The sequence below is a fragment of the Strix uralensis genome, chromosome 4 (genome assembly GCF_047716275.1).
Source record: "Strix uralensis isolate ZFMK-TIS-50842 chromosome 4, bStrUra1, whole genome shotgun sequence".
Taxonomy (NCBI): Eukaryota; Metazoa; Chordata; class Aves; order Strigiformes; family Strigidae; genus Strix; species Strix uralensis.
In genome coordinates this window covers 110,487,411-110,506,214 of record NC_133975.1, presented here as the reverse complement: position 1 = coordinate 110,506,214, position 18,804 = coordinate 110,487,411, and the positions used below count along the sequence as shown (strand labels likewise).

The 18,804-nt window shown below is 36.9% G+C and overlaps 1 protein-coding gene across 6 annotated transcripts in view; it reads left to right on the top strand.

Annotated features, from left to right (window-relative positions):
- SEL1L (SEL1L adaptor subunit of SYVN1 ubiquitin ligase) overlaps positions 1–17,405 on the top strand; it is a 35,618-nt gene extending 18,213 nt beyond the window's left edge. For 3 of the 6 annotated variants that reach the window (XM_074868535.1, XM_074868533.1, XM_074868536.1), the window contains 10 exons: positions 894–962; positions 2,263–2,340; positions 3,518–3,580; positions 4,339–4,426; positions 4,589–4,737; positions 5,280–5,445; positions 6,908–6,982; positions 8,131–8,303; positions 11,876–12,004; positions 13,431–17,405. In XM_074868535.1, coding sequence (XP_074724636.1) covers positions 894–962; positions 2,263–2,340; positions 3,518–3,580; positions 4,339–4,426; positions 4,589–4,737; positions 5,280–5,445; positions 6,908–6,982; positions 8,131–8,303; positions 11,876–12,004; positions 13,431–13,634 — 1,194 coding nt within the window. In that variant the 3' untranslated portion in view covers positions 13,635–17,405. Of the gene's footprint in view, positions 1–893; positions 963–2,262; positions 2,341–3,495; positions 3,581–4,307; positions 4,427–4,588; positions 4,738–5,279; positions 5,446–6,907; positions 6,983–8,130; positions 8,304–11,875; positions 12,005–13,430 lie in introns of those variants that run through there. The other 3 variants (XM_074868534.1, XM_074868537.1, XM_074868539.1) reach the window with 3 other exon arrangements.
- Positions 17,406–18,804: the final 1,399 nt, after the last annotated feature.

Below are 18,804 nucleotides of genomic sequence, written 5' to 3'. Positions count from 1 at the left end.
CAGAAGTGTTTAAGTACCACCATAAGTTATTTAATGACTTCAGTAGTCTTGTTCAATAAAAATTAATTAATTCAATAAAACTTTGACTAGTACATGGCGCTGATTTTCTTACAAAATTAGTTTAAGACTAGTATCTTAGAAATGAGGAAGTCCAAAACAGAGAGCAGACTTTCATCAAGTAGTACTTGAAACTGGCTGAGCTTTTATACATGTAGTAGAATCTTCATGATGCACTGTGCCTACATTAGCAGTGATAGTCTAGTTTATGTGGCTTGCAAGAATATTTTGATTCAAAACTGTAGCTTTCAATGCTAAAGTTATTAAGTGTGCATAGAAAATAGAACTTCTGCTGATGTAAGCCAACCTAGCTACTGCTTATAGAAGTTAAAATAGCTAACCTCTTCTTAAAGTATGTATTGAAAAAATTGAGAGCTGTGAGGGTGTGCAGTCCTGAGGATTATTTCACTCACCAACAAGAAATTAATTATTCACATTTAAAATAGCTTAAAATGACTGCTCTAGAAGGGTTCAGTGATAATATCAAGTGGTCAGAATGAGTATAACCAAGCTCTGTGTAAAACTGAAATAGGAACTGGCAGATCTGTCCTAAACAGGATTTGGAGGTACAATAGGAAGTAAGATTTAACTGTGTAGCTTATGCATAGTAGCAGTTGTAATATTTTTTTTCTCTGCATTTGAGAGGGATTGCTACATTATATTCCAGTTAAGTGGGGAACCCTGTTACATATATTAAATTAGGGGGAATGGATAACTCTTATCCCCAGAAGAACCTGGTAACTTTGAAAACAAGTTGCTTGCTTGTGTTCCATTTGCAAGAAAAGGTACTCAAATCATAGTCATGGTGGCTAAAATAGTTATTTTCTTCCCTGTAGCGAGCATTTGAGTACTTCAATCAAGCAGCTAATGCTGGCAATTCACATGCCATGGCCTTTCTAGGAAAGGTAAGATATGAACTCTCAAAAGTAAGCAAATTGACTTCCTTTCAATGAAAAATAGCAAAATTCCTACTTTCCAATATCAGGCAGTCTAAAACTTGAATGCTGGAATCTAAGTACTTCTCTCTTGCTACTGTTTTGAATTGTCCTGCAAGATTTGAGTGTTGCAGTCGTCTTATCTAAATTTTCTGTTTGCTCCTTCAGGAACTTCTTTCCCTTAGGAACCTCTGTTTTTTCTATGTAGTGCTTGAACTAGATTTTTTTTTTTTTAATTAAATAGTTAAATACTTAAAGGTTGTTTTTCTGTGGTGGAGTTCAAAACTCGGAGTAGGCCGCTATGCTCTTCTGTACAGCGGGTGGGGAAAAACTGGGCTTCTCAAAATTTTTGCCTAGTGAGAAATAGTAAGTTCAGGAAGGAAAGGGGAAGAACATAGGTATTCTGTGTAGAGAACTGAGGCATCTGAGTCAGAGTTGCCAATAGGTCTGCATCTACTCTGAACCAAAGCCTGAGTTTATCTGCAAGGTGGGCTGTTGTATGTTTTCTCAGATTTAAGTCCTTTTTTCAATCTAAAACATGATTGACAAGCTGCTGTTGGTGATATTAATGTGTTACTGCTTAGAAGGGTATTTAGGTCACTTGCCTGAGATCTGGGTTGCAGGCTACCCTCACCCTGTGAGGAGCTACATCCTCATTACTCCATTTGAGTACCCTCTGAGGTTAGGCTGCAATAAGCAGCAGCTCTAGTGTATCTTTTTTAGGCTGTCACTGCTGAGGAGGGTGCAAAATTCATGTCCTTAGAGCATGAAAAAATACCATAATGTGCTGGTCCAGGCACTTGACAGAAAAAATCACAGGTTCCTGCTTTCTGTAGTGACTGGGTGTTTTATATCTAAATGCTAAAATGAACAGGGTTTAGTAACCAATTTTTGTTTTGTTTTCAAGAAGTATTTTAACTTTCTGTTTTCAAGAAGTATTTTGACTTCTGCTGGTATCACATGATTTTTGCCTGATTAAGCATTCTTCACTCTACGCTGGTAGAACTCAAAAATGGGTATTTTCATAGAAACTTTTGAATTTTATGGGCAGTTCATTCTTCATGAGAAGGTTAAACCAGCAGAATCTGAATTTTACAACAGATGTGTTTTCTGCTTCTGGGCAAGTTCATTAATGATTAGTCAGTAATGCAATAGTCAGAATAGTCTAATAGTACAATAGACTCCCTCATATGCAAAGTGAAGATGCTTCATAATCTCTATGCTAAGCCAACTTCTTCAGCTGTTCTTCAATAATGCCTTTCTCCTTCAGATGTACTCAGAAGGAAGTGATGTTGTACCTCAGAGCAATGAAACAGCTCTTCAGTATTTCAAGAAAGCTGCTGATATGGTATGATTATCTGTAAGCTAGTAATACAGCATATGCACTAAAAAGTTGATTAGCTCAGAAATGCTGCAGATGCTTCCTTTTATGCACTTACATGTTCATATACCTACTCCCAACTTCTGTCCTGGATTTAGCCCATAATTAAACCCTGCTCATCTAAGATGTCAGGAACTGCCTCCAGTTCAGATCATGGTGCTTCATGAATCTGTGTTCAGCACAAGGAACCTAACTCTCATGAATGCTGGCATCAGTATGAAATACTATCCACCTAAATAGCCTGAAATCCTGTTAAATGTTAATTTTCATTAATTTGAAGTTGTCTGGTTGCAGAAATTGACAGTGCACTGATACTATGTTATTTTGGTCCTGTTTTGTGGTCAGTGAATAGATAATGTGTTTTGGGCTTATACCTCTCATCTCATTGGAGTGTTTGGGTTTTGGGTGTTTGTCCCTTCTGTCTCTTTGACCTATCCCTTATGGTAGCATATGTAGAGTTAAAGCATGAGTAGTCCTTCAGGAAAGATGTTTAGCATGTGAAACACAGTAGGTGTAGTTTTGAAGGGACTGTTGTAAAATAACTGCCTTCATGGTTCTTGCATTCCACAGTTAGATTGCTGTTCCGTACCTCTGTCCTGCAGTAAGGATCTCTCAATTTGTTAACTTCCTACATTCACAGAAGGTTTCTGATGTGCCCCATTGCCTGTCCTTCACTGAAGGAATACCACAGTGCATAACTTTGCAGAAGCAGTGGTCAGTAATGCAGCCCACAGGACAGCTACCAATCTGCCCTTAAAGATACTCAGAGTTCCTGTAGTTTTGAGTTTCTGTAGCATCCAGAACATCTCAAACTTGGAAAAACTAAAGATGAATAAGCTATTAATGCCCCATCTTTCTATGGGTGTGGGTTCTACATCTCATACGATGTTTTGAAACTGCACAGTAGACTTTCATAACTAGTGTTGAAAGCTTTTCTTTTTCCTGTTAATCACCTGTGTAGTTACTGAATAAGTTATCACAGATGCTGTTTTCTCCCTAAATAACTGTTACTTACTAGGAGCAATGTTACAAAACAAATCTACCTTGAGCACTGTCTGTTTTAGTCATGTTAAAGACATCAGATTTGAAAGACGTAGCTGTAGGCTTTGCCTTCCTTTGCAGATGTGTTTTCCTATGTTTTCAGGGTAATCCAGTGGGACAGAGTGGATTAGGAATGGCTTACCTCTATGGAAGAGGTGTTCCAGTGGTAAGCTTTTGACAGTTGTCTTTCTAATCATATGTGATTGTGTAACTTCTTGCTGTCAACAGACTTTTTCTCTGGAGGGAGATTTCTGTTACATTGAAAACTCCGTGAGGAAATCTGTAATACATAAAAAAAATTCACTATGGCATTAACAGCTATGAAACATGCTGAGTTCCCTCTAATAAGTTTGAAAGTGTTGCTGAAACTGTTAGAAATGCATAGCAGTGTGAATTTTTAGCAGTAATTTTGAACTTGGCTCTAATTTTCTTGTGAAATAAAGCAACTCCTAACTGTCCCCATTTTGTCTTTTGTGAGAGTGGAGGAACACTTTGAAACTTTTAATTAGTTCATTTGCCTTGTTGCTTTTCCCACAAGAAGGTTTTTTGTCAAATGTTTTATATTTAGCTATGCAAAGAGATATGCAAAAGTTGAATTAGCCCGAGTTGAAGAAATAAGTTAAATAATTGTTCTAGAAACAAAACAGGGCATACATTCTGTTAGGCATAACTGTTCATAGCAATGCTATGTGTGGATGATAGCTTCGAGATAGCTACAGGCTTAAGACATGCTAATGTCATTGTAGGCAATTTCATTTTTTGTTTCCAAATTTTGATCAGGTAAATATTTTCGCACCAGAACATCTCTGTAATTTTTCTGTAATACAGATTTGTCCTTACTTATGCATGCATGCACGCATTTTTTTTTTTCTTAAATTGTGGTGTATTGCAAGGCTCTAATGACTGGACCAAATCTTCTTGCAGAACTATGAGCTAGCACTGAAGTATTTCCAGAAGGCTGCAGAACAGGGATGGGTTGATGGACAACTTCAGCTAGGTTCCATGTATTACAGTAAGTGGCATCAAAATGATAATTTGCTGGATCTAAGCATCTGTCCTTTCAGTAACTGTTCACTAGGTGGCATTAGAAGTGTGTGTGTGTGTATATATATGTATTTCATACAACTTTGCTTTTCAAGAGGAATGAATAGCAATGACTTACTCTTCCTTTTAGATGGCATTGGAGTCAAGAGAGACTATAAACAAGCTTTGAAATATTTTAACTTGGCCTCCCAGGGTGGCCACATTCTGGCTTTTTATAATCTGGCTCAGATGCATGCTACTGGCACTGGAGTGATGCGATCCTGTCATACTGCTGTTGAGGTAAGGTCACCCATTTATAAAAGTTGAATAATACTGACTTGAAAAAGGTTGGATATAACCACATCAGTTTATAGAAGAAATTTGTCTTGGCTAAAATCCACTGGTGACTGCAGAGCCAAGGCTATAAAAAGGAAAAGTGATATAGTCTCAAACTCCTTCGTACCTCTTGGGAAAATTTTTTTTTTTATGTTGATATAGCAAGTTTGTATTTGCTTTATTAACTTTGTAGAAAATTGAATGTAATACAAAGCAAACTTTTTTATAAGTACTGAATTCTTCATTTAGACATGGGTTCAAGTGTAACAAAAAAGCTGATACTAAGAATAAATCTGAGTAAGCACCTGAATCTTGGCATGTATTTGCTGAGTAACCTGTATCTTAAAGTAAGCCTGTCTTAAGCAGTGAGTCTGTCTATCAAGTTTTACCTGTGAAATGTAATATTTTGAACAGGCTTTTGAATGTTAAAGGTTCACCTCTTGCAAAACCTAAATTTCTGAAGTTCCTGACAACCAGTTTTGTCTCAATTTTTTTTACCTCTGCAGTTGTTTAAGAACGTATGTGAACGGGGGCGTTGGTCTGAAAGACTGATGACTGCCTACAACAGCTATAAAGATGGTGATTCAAATTCTGCTGTAGTTCAGTATCTTCTTCTGGCAGAACAAGGCTATGAAGTTGCACAAAGCAATGCTGCTTTCATACTTGATCAGAGTAAGGACCTGAATTTGTACTGAAAGTTGTTTTTGGAGTTGACCTGCAGTAGCCCATTTAGTAGCATGCTGTAGTGCTTGAAGACACAATTACATAGCTCTTGTCCAGTTAGAACTTCAGTGACTCTTGTCCTCTTTCCTGCTCTTCACACTGGAAAGCAGTCAGTTTTAATTTTCAACTCTAAGGATAGCTTTCTGGCCTGAAAGTTAGAATACACTAAAATTCTGACTTAAGGGATTTAAAAATGGGATAGAGAGAGAATGCTTTAGAAACTTGCACAGTGCTGAAAATTTTCTTCCATGGACTTCCTAAACACAGCCTTAACATTTTATTTTTAAATCTGTAAAGGAGGAATTGCATTAGTTTTACTTTTGGCCTTTATGGTGCATACAAGCTTACATTTCCTTTGTTCTTTATCTTGTAATGTTGTTTGTCAGCACTTTTTTCCCTGATATTTTTTGTAACTTTACTTGTACTACTCTTGAAGCAGTAATGAAGAGCTGGGCAGTTGATTGTTAGATTTGAAAAAACTTGTCCCAGGTCTCCTGTTGCGACTAGGTGGCTAGAACTTGGATTTCTTAGAGTTTGAGGTCATAGGGAAACAACGGAAGTACAAGTGAAACTACAAAACCCAGTATCTTATCATAAACAGTATCTTAATTTAAAAATCAGCTATTGGTGGCTGATAGACTAATCTAACATGTTAATTTCCAGTTAATGTTTTTCAAAGATGCCTTAGTGACTCATCTTTAGATAAGCTACAGCAATGACAGTCTTGGCTGGGAGTATAGAATCTTTCTGTGGGTTAATGTTTTAGATATTTCATACAGAAAATCTGTATGTCAACTGTGAAATAGTATACCTGGAATCATACTTACACTGGAAATAAGGTTATAAATCCTTTGAACTGTCTGAACTCTGATACTTCAGCAAGCCTCAATTTATGACATGAACAAGTAAAATAACCTCTGAAGTAGCTTGTAACACTGCTGTGTAAAATACGCAGTCTCTGACTGGTTAAGGAATTTAAGCCTTCATTTTACTTGACTAGTCTTGTTTTTTAGATGGTCAAACTAAAATAGCTTAAACTTTAGCCTTCTATTTGAGTGCATCTTTGTCAGAGCCTGAATTGTGTGCTCTTAAGACTTGCATCTTCTGGCATTCCTCAAGTATGCTTCAGAATCTCATAGATCAGGAATGGGAGAGACACTTGGTAAGCAATATTTCAGGGTGAAATGATACAATTTGTTCCTAGCTCTTGTGTGGGCAGATATGTGGAAAGACCATATAAATGAAAGGGTTTTTTTATAAGTTTCAGATGGGTTGAGTCTTGTTTATGCTATAGCACAGATTACTTCAAGTTTTTAATTCATTTCAGCAAACTGAGTATAAGCATGGGGGTGTTCGTGGTCTTGTGTGCATATACTGTGTTCCTATTTAATGGAATTACTTTCTTCTCTAGAAGAAGCTAGCATAGTAGGAGAAAATGAAACCTATCCTCGAGCTTTGCTTCACTGGAATAGAGCCGCTTCTCAAGGTATGTCCATACCTCACAATTACAATTAATTTCTTTTTAGTAGAGCCATTAATGTTTGATTTGTTTTTTATGAAACAGGAAAGGAGGGAAAGCTTACCTCCTTCTGTTCAACATTAGTTATATTCTGCATAAGGTAGTTACTGTTCTTTGTTCCACTGTTAGCTATAATGTTATTGCAGTATGCTTACAGTTCTGAGCCATTCTGAGATGCTGAAGATTAAAAGGACTAAACCACAAATGTATGGTGTGTTTCTTTGTCATTCCATATGGAATTATAGAGTAGTGTTAAACAGCATTAGAAATGTTTACACTGACTTTTCTAAAAATAAATCCACTTGGAAAAATAGAAATAAAATGCCCTTTAAGATTTTGGTACTTGTCATCATTTATAAGAAATGCAGTTTCCTATTCAAAGCAAGCAAAGCTCAGTGATGAAGAACGCAGTCTTGATGTCCAACCAACCCAAGTTTAAACTCTGGTGCTTGTGATCCTATCCCAGAATCATTAAATATCTCAGTGTGAGGTCTCTAACTTTCATATGGGTGCATCTACCTTAATGTCTCTCTACTAGCTTTTACTACTAGTGTATCGTGCAAATGGAGCTTAAGAGTTTTGTCTGAAAATCTTCAGACCTACTTGGCTTTTAGTAGAAAGTTAGAAACTGAGAGGATGGAATGGTTAAGTATTCAGTTTACATACCTCATCATCATTTGTTATGTCTTTGCTTTTATTTTTCAAGTTTTCAGTGTCTATGTTGTAAAAATAAAGTTGACACCCTTAATGATCATATACCAAATGAAAAGTTTTTTTCTGTAATAAGTGACTATGAACAACATGATACAGGTTTTCAATTGATGCCACTAAATAACAATAATTGGTAAGATTACTGGGAAAAGGACTTTTCGGAAAATAAAATTCAGTTGCATTTTGGTTAGCTTAAACCTAATTTAAAAAAACAAAAAAGCAAGCACCAACAACCACACAAAAAACAAATGAACAAAAAAGCTGTTTATGTGAGGGAGGAAAAAGGGAAACTGTTTATGCAAATTGTAGAAAGTAATATTAAAACCATTATTGCATCTTCATGTGAAACTAAAAGGCTTTCTTTGCTTAGCTGTTTTCTTCTGTTGTTTTTTCTTGATTTATAGGATATACTGTTGCAAGAATTAAACTTGGTGATTACCATTTTTATGGTTTTGGTACTGATGTTGATTATGAAACTGCATTTATTCACTACCGGCTGGCATCAGAGCAACAGCACAGTGCCCAAGCAATGTTTAATCTGGGCTACATGCATGAGAAGGGATTGGGTATCAAGCAGGTGAGTAAGATATAGTCTGCTTCATTACAGTGCATTTACTAATACTAGATTAAGTCTATAACCATAACTGGGCTTTGGGCACTCTATAACCACTTAGCAGGATTTAACATGTCCCCCAGTACATTCTCCAATAGGAAACTGATAAGTATATCCACACTTACCTCTGTGAACAAATGAGGCATAGACAGGGGAAAAAACTATTTGCCCAAAACTGTGAAGATTGGCAAAGAATGCCCCATACTTGAGTAATGCTTTCAAGACTTTGAGGTATAATGAAATGAATGCAAATCAGTTCAGAGTATTTTAATACAAGAGTGTTCTTATCCTCTGAAACACTGGTTAATTTGTTTTCTATATCATGACATTTTGAAGACAAGTTCTGTGCATCTTCAAGTAGCAAACCATAAACACCAACAACTGTGATTATTAGCTATGGTTTTTCAGATTAGGCTAGGCCACAATTTGCCTTACAAACTACATTGCGTAAAAGAAGGCAGTATATCTGGGTCTCTGAAGAAGCCTATGGTGTATTGCTGTCCATGAGTTAACTAAAACTTTAGGAATCCAGAGCAACATGTTCTTGTATGTGTCAAAATATTGTAATTAGTAATTGCATACCAATTTTGAGCAGCCTACCTTACCTTAATGTGTGATTAACTCATGCAATTAATGTATTAATTTAGTAATATCTTCTGGGTTACTGGCAACTGTAAGAAATGGTTTAATTTTCCTTATTTTCAGTGAGCTTCAATGTTTGATTTTTGTCTAGGTATGCACCTTTTAAGTGTTCTGTGGGTCTATTAAAAGACCGGTTTTTGCTTCTTGTCCCCTAAATTCTTGACAGAAGGTCAGAACAGTGAAGGGCAAGGTCAGTGTGTTACTTTGGCAGCAGCAAGCAATCAATATTTGAAAATGCTTGCTGACTTAGCTGTCGAAGCGACAATACAGTACACAAACAGCATTATTTCTAAAGCTTATCTTCAAATTTTATTTTAGGACTGTTTTCTCGTAACTGAATCCTCAAAATTAATTAACTTCTGAAAATCAGCCTGCAGCTAAAATCAACAGTGCTAAAGTTGGGAGGTTTTCTTTTAGGGGGGGAGAAAAAAAAAAAAGTCTTTGCAGACATGGACGTGTTTTATTTCTTCTGCCTTGAAAACAACCCAATTTAAAGCACGTAATAAAAACTTTGAAGATGTTACTACATCATGTTCAGCATAACTGCTAAGAAGGTGAGAAAAATGCGTGCTAATGCTATAATTTGCACAGAGTATTCTCTCCAACCTGAAGCAGAGATGGCTACGCATAGGTAGCTGAAATAAGTACACAAGAGCTCACAGTGACCATATGCAACCTTGCTGTATGCAGATGAGTAATACTTTCTTCTCATACAGATCCATTATGGAAGGAAGAGTTGAACTGAAAGGAAATGGAGACAGTTAATACAGGTGTGGGAGAGAAGCACTGAGAATGTCTAAGCAAGGAAATCCTGTGTATAAAAACCAGTCTTAGGAATTCTGGATATGTAATATCTTTGCTTGCTGTGTTCTAAAATTTTACAACTGTAAGATGTGAGGATGGAGGTTTAGGGCTGACCAGATAAGACTAAACTGGTGCTGGGTTAGGGTATTCTGAAAAAGGCTAAGGCTGAGTTTTGAATGTAGCAAAAGAATATTTGACTTTCCTTTCCCAGAATGGAAACTGCTGAATTTTGAGCAAGACTGAAAATGACTGATAGTTAAATCATGCTTTCTGATTGTAGCAGGTGATGTCTACCACTGAAGTCTGCTCTTCCACTAGAGGCCTATGGAAGAGATGTATAAAGATTTTAGCACTATAGTGTCTTATGAATTGGGGATTTAGTCTGTTGAAGAGGGGGATGTGTACTCTTACTCTCTCCCTGTCTATGTTCACGTCATTAAGATTGCAAACACTCCAAAGTTGGGGAGAATGATCCAATGAGGTGGCCTGCACAAATTCAGTTCAGGTTACTGTTGGTGCTGGATAATCCTGAATAAATATGGTATTTCTTACTGGTTTTTTTCCAAACAGCTTTTGCCTTATTCTCTCTTTACTTATTGAATAAATAGTCTTTCTTACATTTAGGATTCTATTCTATATTTCCTGTACATAGATGGTTTTCAGACTCATACCAGATCAAAGCCAAATATTAAGACTCTTCAGAAATGTCACACATGTACACTGTTACTCACTTTTCATAGATTTAATGTTGTCCAATTCCAGAGCCTGCCTATCAGAATGAAGACTGTTTCCATAAGTTTCCATGTTCAAAATAAGAACAAATTGATTTTCTCATGGTCTTCTCTTAAGATTTGGCATGGTATTTCAGTGGTATTTGTGTTTTGAGCTCAGACTCCTACAGCTCTCACTTGTCTGTCAAGTGAGAGTGGAGAATGTATAAGCAGAATGAAGTGCTTGCTAATTAGAAATTAAAATAAGCCATGATTTAGGATCAGCTTCTACACTGATACTAGCACAGTACAAAGGAGGTAAGAAAACTCTTTTAAATAGTTATACAAAAGACAGACTTTCCAGGCTCAAGAAGTATTCACAATTGTTCTATTGAATTAAAATACTAAAATGTGAGCTAGCATATCTCATTCACATAATGTGTTGAATTTCATACTGTTATTTCCACATGTGTTATGGAACTAAGATTTGCTGTATCAATGAGCAGAAAATCTTTATGGTATTTCACAATCAATAGAATTATAAAATGAACATGTGGCATGAATTCCTGGAGATTTCTCTTATTTCAAGTGTCCAACTTGGAACACTTCCAGAGTTAAGTCTTGCACAGGTCTGTCCTTCACATCACTGAGTGAACATAGGTGATTTGTATCCAAGTATCCTAAGGTTGCCCAGTATGTATCTGAAGCAGAGCCAAAAAAAGCACAAACAAGGAATGGTAAACTATTCAGGTACACATATCCCCTGTTCTTGCTACAGTCACCTTCTTGTTCCAACTACCACAGAAGAGAACACTAATTAAGGCTGCTCTTAAAGTTGCTGGCTGTTCATGCTTGTCCTTTTGCCAGGCCACCCTCCCTAGTGCAGGTTATGTCTGTTTTGGATGAGGAGTAGCATCTAATTTGGGAGTGTGTGCAGAAATGGTTAGAAGCTATACTATCCAGCGGGCAATCTGTAGTAGAACTGGGAGGAGTTACTACTATATACTCCTCTGACTTGTGTTTTCTTAGTCTTTTGTGGTAGGTGTGGCATTGGAGATGTTAGAGTGTACTAGAATTATCTAAATATGTGCCTTAGTTTACAGTGCTTGGGTTGAATACATAAACACTAATCTCTTTGTGAGCTTCAATTCTAGTATCAGTTACGATAGCTTTATCCTCAGATCGAAGCTTCCCTTATCTATTCAAAGGTGAACACCCCTCTGAAAAAAAAGGAAGTTTTACTGAATGGTTTTCGTTTAACTTGTCCAAAAAACTTGTATTCAAATGACAGTATACATATAGCTAATAGAAAAAGCTCTATGTTTTATGGTTAGTTTTTCAAGTTCTTCAGAACTGAGCTTTGTATTTTCTTAACTTTAGGATATTCATCTTGCAAAACGATTCTATGACATGGCAGCTGAAGCAAGCCCAGATGCTCAGGTTCCAGTCTTCCTAGCACTTTGCAAACTTGGAGTAATTTATTCCTTGCAGTATGTACGAGAAATCAATGTAAGTAATGCAGAATTAAAAGGCAAAGCAACAAATGTGTGTTCTGTTTTTAAAAAAAGCTTTGAGTTGTAATCTTACTTAAATAGAAGTCTTACTTGAGCCTTCTGAAAACTTAGTATAGATGTGGTTTATGTTGCTGTGTATTAAAGTTACTGAAGCTGATTCCTATTTCTTATTTGTGTAACTGTGTGAAACTGAAATGTGCACAGCCAGTGCTCCTCTGTGCTGTTCTTCCCTTGAAGAGAGTTTCCCTAACCCGTTTGACTGTTCTTATCCATAACCATCTGTTGTCAAAATTAAGCAGATTATTATGATGATGTAATCGCTGTTCAGGAAAAAAAGAAACATTTTTTGTAGTCCTAAATCTCATGCTACTTTATATTCAGCTGTAACAATCCCATTTGAGTTGTGTTTCGTTTCTATGGGGAAAAAGATACTGTTTGTATTAGATTAGCTAGCTATTGTGCAGGGTTTCTGCTGAGTGATGGCACTGAAAAAAATGTTTGCCTGGAACTTAGGTGAAGTCTTTCCATATAGTGTCTGAAACTTTTCTCAGTATTCTGACATCTTACTGCCTTTTCGATTACTTAATATGGTATGGAAGTTATTACCACTTAGAGCAAATGCAAGTTCAGGCAGTCCAGTCAAGTTTGACAAAATTTAATAGCCTTGAGACTGAGGACTTTCAGGAGTGGACAGTTGAAATACTCTAAAGCAATTGAGCAGATGTCCATGTAGCACTTGAAGAAGCTAGTATGCAGAATGTGGATATTCTAAGTTTTAAGTCTGCTGATGGATACTTAAATTGACAATGACGTTATAGTACCATCAGATACAGTAGTGAAGCATAAAGTGCGTGTTGGCTAATGCTTATGCAAATGGGAGTCTGATAAAAGGCAGTTCAGTCAAAACCAACAGTAAGTTACTTTAACTTCCCTGTACCTTATCTGCACAAATCTCAGCACTGTGCCACATAAGTATCCTGGGACTTAATGTTCTGTCATTCATGGTAGTCTGCTGATGGCTTCCAATTTGGTGGGACTGACCAATTCACTGCCTCTATATATGTGGTACTTGCTTCTCTTTCTTTAAGACAATGAGTATGGTCGCATACCTCATTCTGATTCAAATTGTGTACTTTAATGCTTTGTATGTGAAAGCCACAAAGCTATATGTATCAAGAACCTTCATCTCTAGAACAGGAAGTAGAATAGCTCATGCTATACAGCATGGCTCTTAATGACATTTAGTTCCTGGAAATTAAGAATGTCACTGATGTGATACTATTTTTTTCAGAGAGGAAAAGAGCTCCTGAAGTTTTAAAACTGGTCCTTGTAACATTTTTCATGTACAAGTCAAATTTAAAATCAAAGTAACTTCCCATTCTTGCTCTTTGACATGATGATGTGGACTTCTCTTTTCTTAGATAAGGGAGATATTCTCACATATTGATATGGACCAACTGCTGGGGCCTGAGTGGGACCTTTACCTTATGACCATCATCGCCTTGCTTCTGGGAACAATTATAGCTTACAGACAAAGGCAACATCAGGCAATTCCCAGACCAGCAGGACTGCGGCCAGCTGTGCCTCAACAAGAACCACCACCAGAGCATCAACCACCACAATAGCAACGATAGCCTCAGTGAAAGAACTGGATTTTTCCTAAAGGAACAATTTTTGTTGTGATTTAGGACTTCGGATCAATGGTCCCTCCCCCAAAAGAGGCGCAAAGAGGTTTAAAAAAAAGAAAGTCTGAAAGCTGCTTAGAATGATGCCTTTTTTTCAGGGAAAAGAAAATTCTTTTGAAACTGATTTGAATGTTATTTCAGTGCCAATGGAATAACACTATGGCTTTTTTTCATGGAAACACGAGTGCTACTACAAGAATGTTGCCTGCTGTATCTAGTTCCTCTTTATTCAGAGTCCTTTTCATCTCCTAGAGAGAGCAGAAAGCTAGCATTGAAGGTTTTTGCCTGCTTGATAGCAGTTGCCCTATATAAAAGTAATAATAATTTTATGGCCAATATAAGTTCAAAAAGCTGAAATATTCAAACTCTAAAAAGGCTAGAGCTGTATAAACTTATATTCTGATTGGCATCCCAAGTATTTCTACAATCCTTACTTCGTTATTTCTTAGTGTTTCTTACACTTTGGTCTTTCGTGCTGTCTTGGATGGTTTAACATGGATTATTTATAAAGTCTAAAACTAAACCAGCAAATATGCCACTCTCCATTTGTGCTTTCTTTTGTTTTCAGTATTTTCCTCCATTCCCTTTAAACTAGACAGTTCTCAGCAGACGGTATGTAGCCCAGGAGGTGGATTTGGACAGATGGGGACTGTAAAGCTCATCAATTGAAAACTATCCACACAGTGCCCGGATCTTGCATACTTTTTTGAAGCCTGTGTACTTTGCAATACTTCATGGCATAAAACCAAATTGGTAGTGTTCCTAAATTATTCACATTTTCTCTTACAAAGAGGCTGAGTCTAGATTGCAGAAAGCACCAGTATTATTGTGGACACTGAAGAAAGGACAGAGCCAGAAATCTCAGTGAGTTAGCTTACTTTTTTGTTTGCTTTTAGAGGTGGAAGTTCTGTATTTAATTTTCAACAATCCTGTAAGTGATCTGCATTGTAAGAAAAACGTGTGTGGTATCTCATGCATGCATCTGTTTAGTGCATCTACAAAAAAGGGCCCCAAAGATGCATACTCTCTGCAAAAGGGCATGGGCTTATGCCAGTCCTGCTGCTCCAAAGTTTGGCTGACTGATAAAAATCGTATGTCAGGTTACAGCAGTGCTCTAGCTCTCACCAGCTTCTCTTGCACCTGGCATATGTGAGAAAGTCAAAATAACATCTCTGGCTGTGCTATGTTGAGGATCCCTTGTAACAAGAAAATCCAAAGAGAAAGAAGACTAATGTTTTATGGTTTCTTGATACCACCGGGTCAGTGCAAAGGCCTTTTAATGAGTGTGAAGACTACAACCTGTGGACTGATGTTTTTAGACTGCAAGAGGAATCTTCATTTAGTAATGATTTTCATTTAACATAATTTCAGGGGTTGGGGGTGGGAAGCAGTGGGGGAGTATCTTAGAGGCAAGAAATGCCCAAATTTCTGTTCTTATTTACCAATGGTAGTTAAATATTTGTTTCTGTACTAGCATTAAACCCTCTAAATATACTGTCTTAAAGCTGAATGAAATACAAACAAGGAGGCTTTAGCTGCTTTCTGACAAAAGCTGTTGCATTTAAAGGGTTAAGGGCTTCCTTTCATGCAAATCTTTTTTCCAGTGGATTGGCAGCAACATATCAATATGCTTTACTTAGAAGTGAGATTTTTGGTATGGTTTCATACTTACTGCATTTGTAAGGCAACTGTTGCACAATATATCTCTAGTTTGGGAAAGATGATAAGCAATCCACTCTTGTAAACCGAAATGTCATGGATGACTAGTATTAAAACATAGGTAGAACTTCTCAGTACTTCAAAATGCTTATGCTGGTTATGTGAAGACAAATCTTTCATTTTAGTTTGGAGGGTTGCAGCATGTGGTAGAGGAATGTCTTGTTCAGTCTTAATCACCATTAGCAGATGGAACAGTATTGAACTTAAATGTAGTGTCTAAAATGTACAGCACTCCTCAGCTGCATTTCTAAGGTATCTGTGACTTCTGGACACTCCCTCTGAAGTATTTTTTGCCTCTGTCACTTAATAGCTCTTTTTAGCTTGGCATGAATAAATTAAAGATTACATGAAAAATGTTTTTCAGTTAAATACCATTGGTTCATTGGTATTGGTCTCTGAGGATGTTGAACAGTTTTGTTACTGCATTATTAAAATGTTTTGGTTGCTTGATCTATTAGAACTAAATTCTAAAAGCTCTATCCTATTTGCATGAGAATCTCTCAGCATTGCTGCTGTGTGACCATCTTGTAGCTGACTGAACCTGAGGCATTTTTACATCCAAGAAATCACCAGAAGAAAATGTTTGAAGATCAGCAAGTTATTTCACTTTAACTGTTTTTTGAAGAAGCAATAAGGAAGTCTTTCTCCTGCTTTTTTTCCTTCCACCAAATTACTACCACTAACTTTTTCAGATGACATTCATTTGAATGAAGTGGTAGTAGTAGAAAGGTACTTAAATAAGTAACGATGAGTTAACTCAGGGATTAAAGAAATGAGTAAGTTTTCTAAATCAGTTGTCTACAACATGACTTAAGCTTTTGTGACAATCCCTTACTACTCTGTTCTGAAACTTGTATTTTGAGGGAAGTATATTTAACTCTTACTAGCAATATGTTTCTTGTGCACTCAGTTTATCAAGCAGCTTTTTTCCGAAAGGAGCTGGGTTGCTCAGTTTACTGCAGTGAAGTACTATTCCCTTTTGGTAGCACACAGATTGTCTTACAGTTTATATGCAGGAGTATTTTAGAAGGGAAGCTTGATTTAAGAGAAGCCTTTCTGGGAATGTTCATCATGCTTTGAATGGTAAATTTGTATTTCTTGTCTGTAGTAATATAGGCCAGAGCCTCTCTGTTTGACCTTCCCAGACACATGCTCTTCTCTCCCTGCACAGAGAATGGAACTACAGAACAGTAACTTGTCAGTGGGAGTTTTACATGTAGGAAAACTGTGGAAAGATATGGGGGAAAACATTGTTCTGCATCTCAAATTATTAATCAAACACACTAGCTGTTCTTCCTGGCTGAAAGAAAGGCTGAACTGTTGAGAAACAGGATTCTAGTTCATCAGTCTGGTGAAACTTGTCCCAGAGCTGTCTGTTGAAATAATTTTCCTTGCTTTATATTGTCCATCATGGGACAATGTAAGAGAAGATCAGGCCTTTGATACAAACATCCCAATGAGACTCTTATGACACAGGTTTACTCACTTTTTTTAGTCATCTTCCATAAGTCAGCTGAAATTCCCCAACCTATCAAATGTGATTCTTTTGGAGAAGAACAATAAAACACAGATTGTGAAAGGACTTTTAAGACTATGCATTATCTAGTTTCCACCTATTATATGCTAGTTTTGGCCTATAAAAAGGGATCACACCTTTGCAAGTTGCTTCCTTTTTAGATAGGCAACAATAAACTGAAATTCTATTTTTGTTTCAGAGAATATTAAACTAAAAAGACTTAGTTTGATTTGAACTACTGCAGATGCATATGGCAAATAGGGAGTATTGGGGGGAACCCTTTGTTTTTTATCAGCTGCAGTTCTTTAAAGGGTCTTGTAGGAGTTTTGTAAATTTATTTTGTATTTAAAATCAGTATAAAGGCTGGTCAAATGTAATATAATTGTGTAAACAAATTCTGTTAATAGAAAGATGTACAGATTCATTTTGTACTGTATCTTTAATCTTGTGAAATAAAGATACCACCTGTGTGGTTACCCTCAGTGTTCACAGTGGTTATGATAACAGAGGATGTCAACTGTTAGTCATATGTACTGATATATGCCATTGCTCAATGCATCCCTTCCTCTAAGGATACTCACACTTTTCACTTCTATTCCTTTTCACGAAAATAAATCTGTTGATTTAGGAGGAGCATAGAAAAGAGAATAGAAAAGTATGCATTGTATCTACAGTTGTGCTAGAAACTTGCCCTCTGTGTGTGTGAGCCTTTCTTCACTGTATACAGCATCTGTATGTGTGTGGCAGACACAGAACTGCTCTGTGATTTGAGAGTAGTGACCAGTAACCTTAGGATTACTGTTGCATTTTCAATACTAATACAGGCATAATACAGTGACTAGAAACAGTTACTGGGGGAAGGACTACTCCAAGCTGACAAGTCTGCTTGCTTTTCAGGCCTTTCTCAACCCACTCATCCTTTCAGGCTCCACCTCTTGAGACTGAGTCCTCCCTCATAAATGTATTATGTTGGCTTGCTTTCCAATGTCCTTATTAATTTGGAAGAAAACAATTATGGAGAAGGAAAGTGAGGGAGCAATGATAATGGCTATGGAAAGCATCAATAGGTAAACTGTCTCAGGCATCAGCCCAAGTTGCAGAGTCTTCTGACTTCTGCTGCCGATAGCCTTGCTACAGGTAGGAAATGGAATGGCTGGTACTAAAACCAGCTTAAGTCTGACTAATGTAGCTCAAGCTTAGTGAGGTTATCCCTCACCTTCCAAAAAAGCCCAAGAGCTTGAGATGTGATTGCTGATGTGCTCAAGTGAGGTGGGGTCAGAAGCATAGATACCTTATTTTACTTGTAGCCTGTAGCCAATAGGGAGTTGTTTTCTGTGGTGGGAATAGAGTACCAGGTATATAAATGACTGTTGGGGGGTTGTGGGGGGTGGGGGAGTGGTTTTGGGTTTTTAAAGAAAGACCCACTAAATAATGTTCATTGAAAACTGGGGGGGTTTTTTGTTTGTTTCCTGGCTTGGTTGGTTTTGTTTGGGTTTTATGTTACTCTATTCTCCTCAGTCTAAGACTAAAACACTACATTTTAAAACAAATATTAATAGAAAGTATAGTTTGTAAACATGAAACACCTGTTTCATTAGAATGTGTTATTTGGTATAATGGCAAAATATTTTTACTCATCTCTAAGTGACCATGAGTGTAATGGCATTTCTGAATCCTGACTTTAATTCTTACTTTTATAAAGAATTATTGAGGAAAAGAGTTGCTCTAGTCTACTAGTTGTAAAAAATTTCAGAAGACTGTAAATTAGTTCTTCCAAAGCTAAGTTGTGGGGGTGTACCATCTATCCAGGTAACGAATACTTTAACAGCTAGTCTTAGCTTTCATTTTCAGAAAGAAATAGAAGTGGAGCACCAC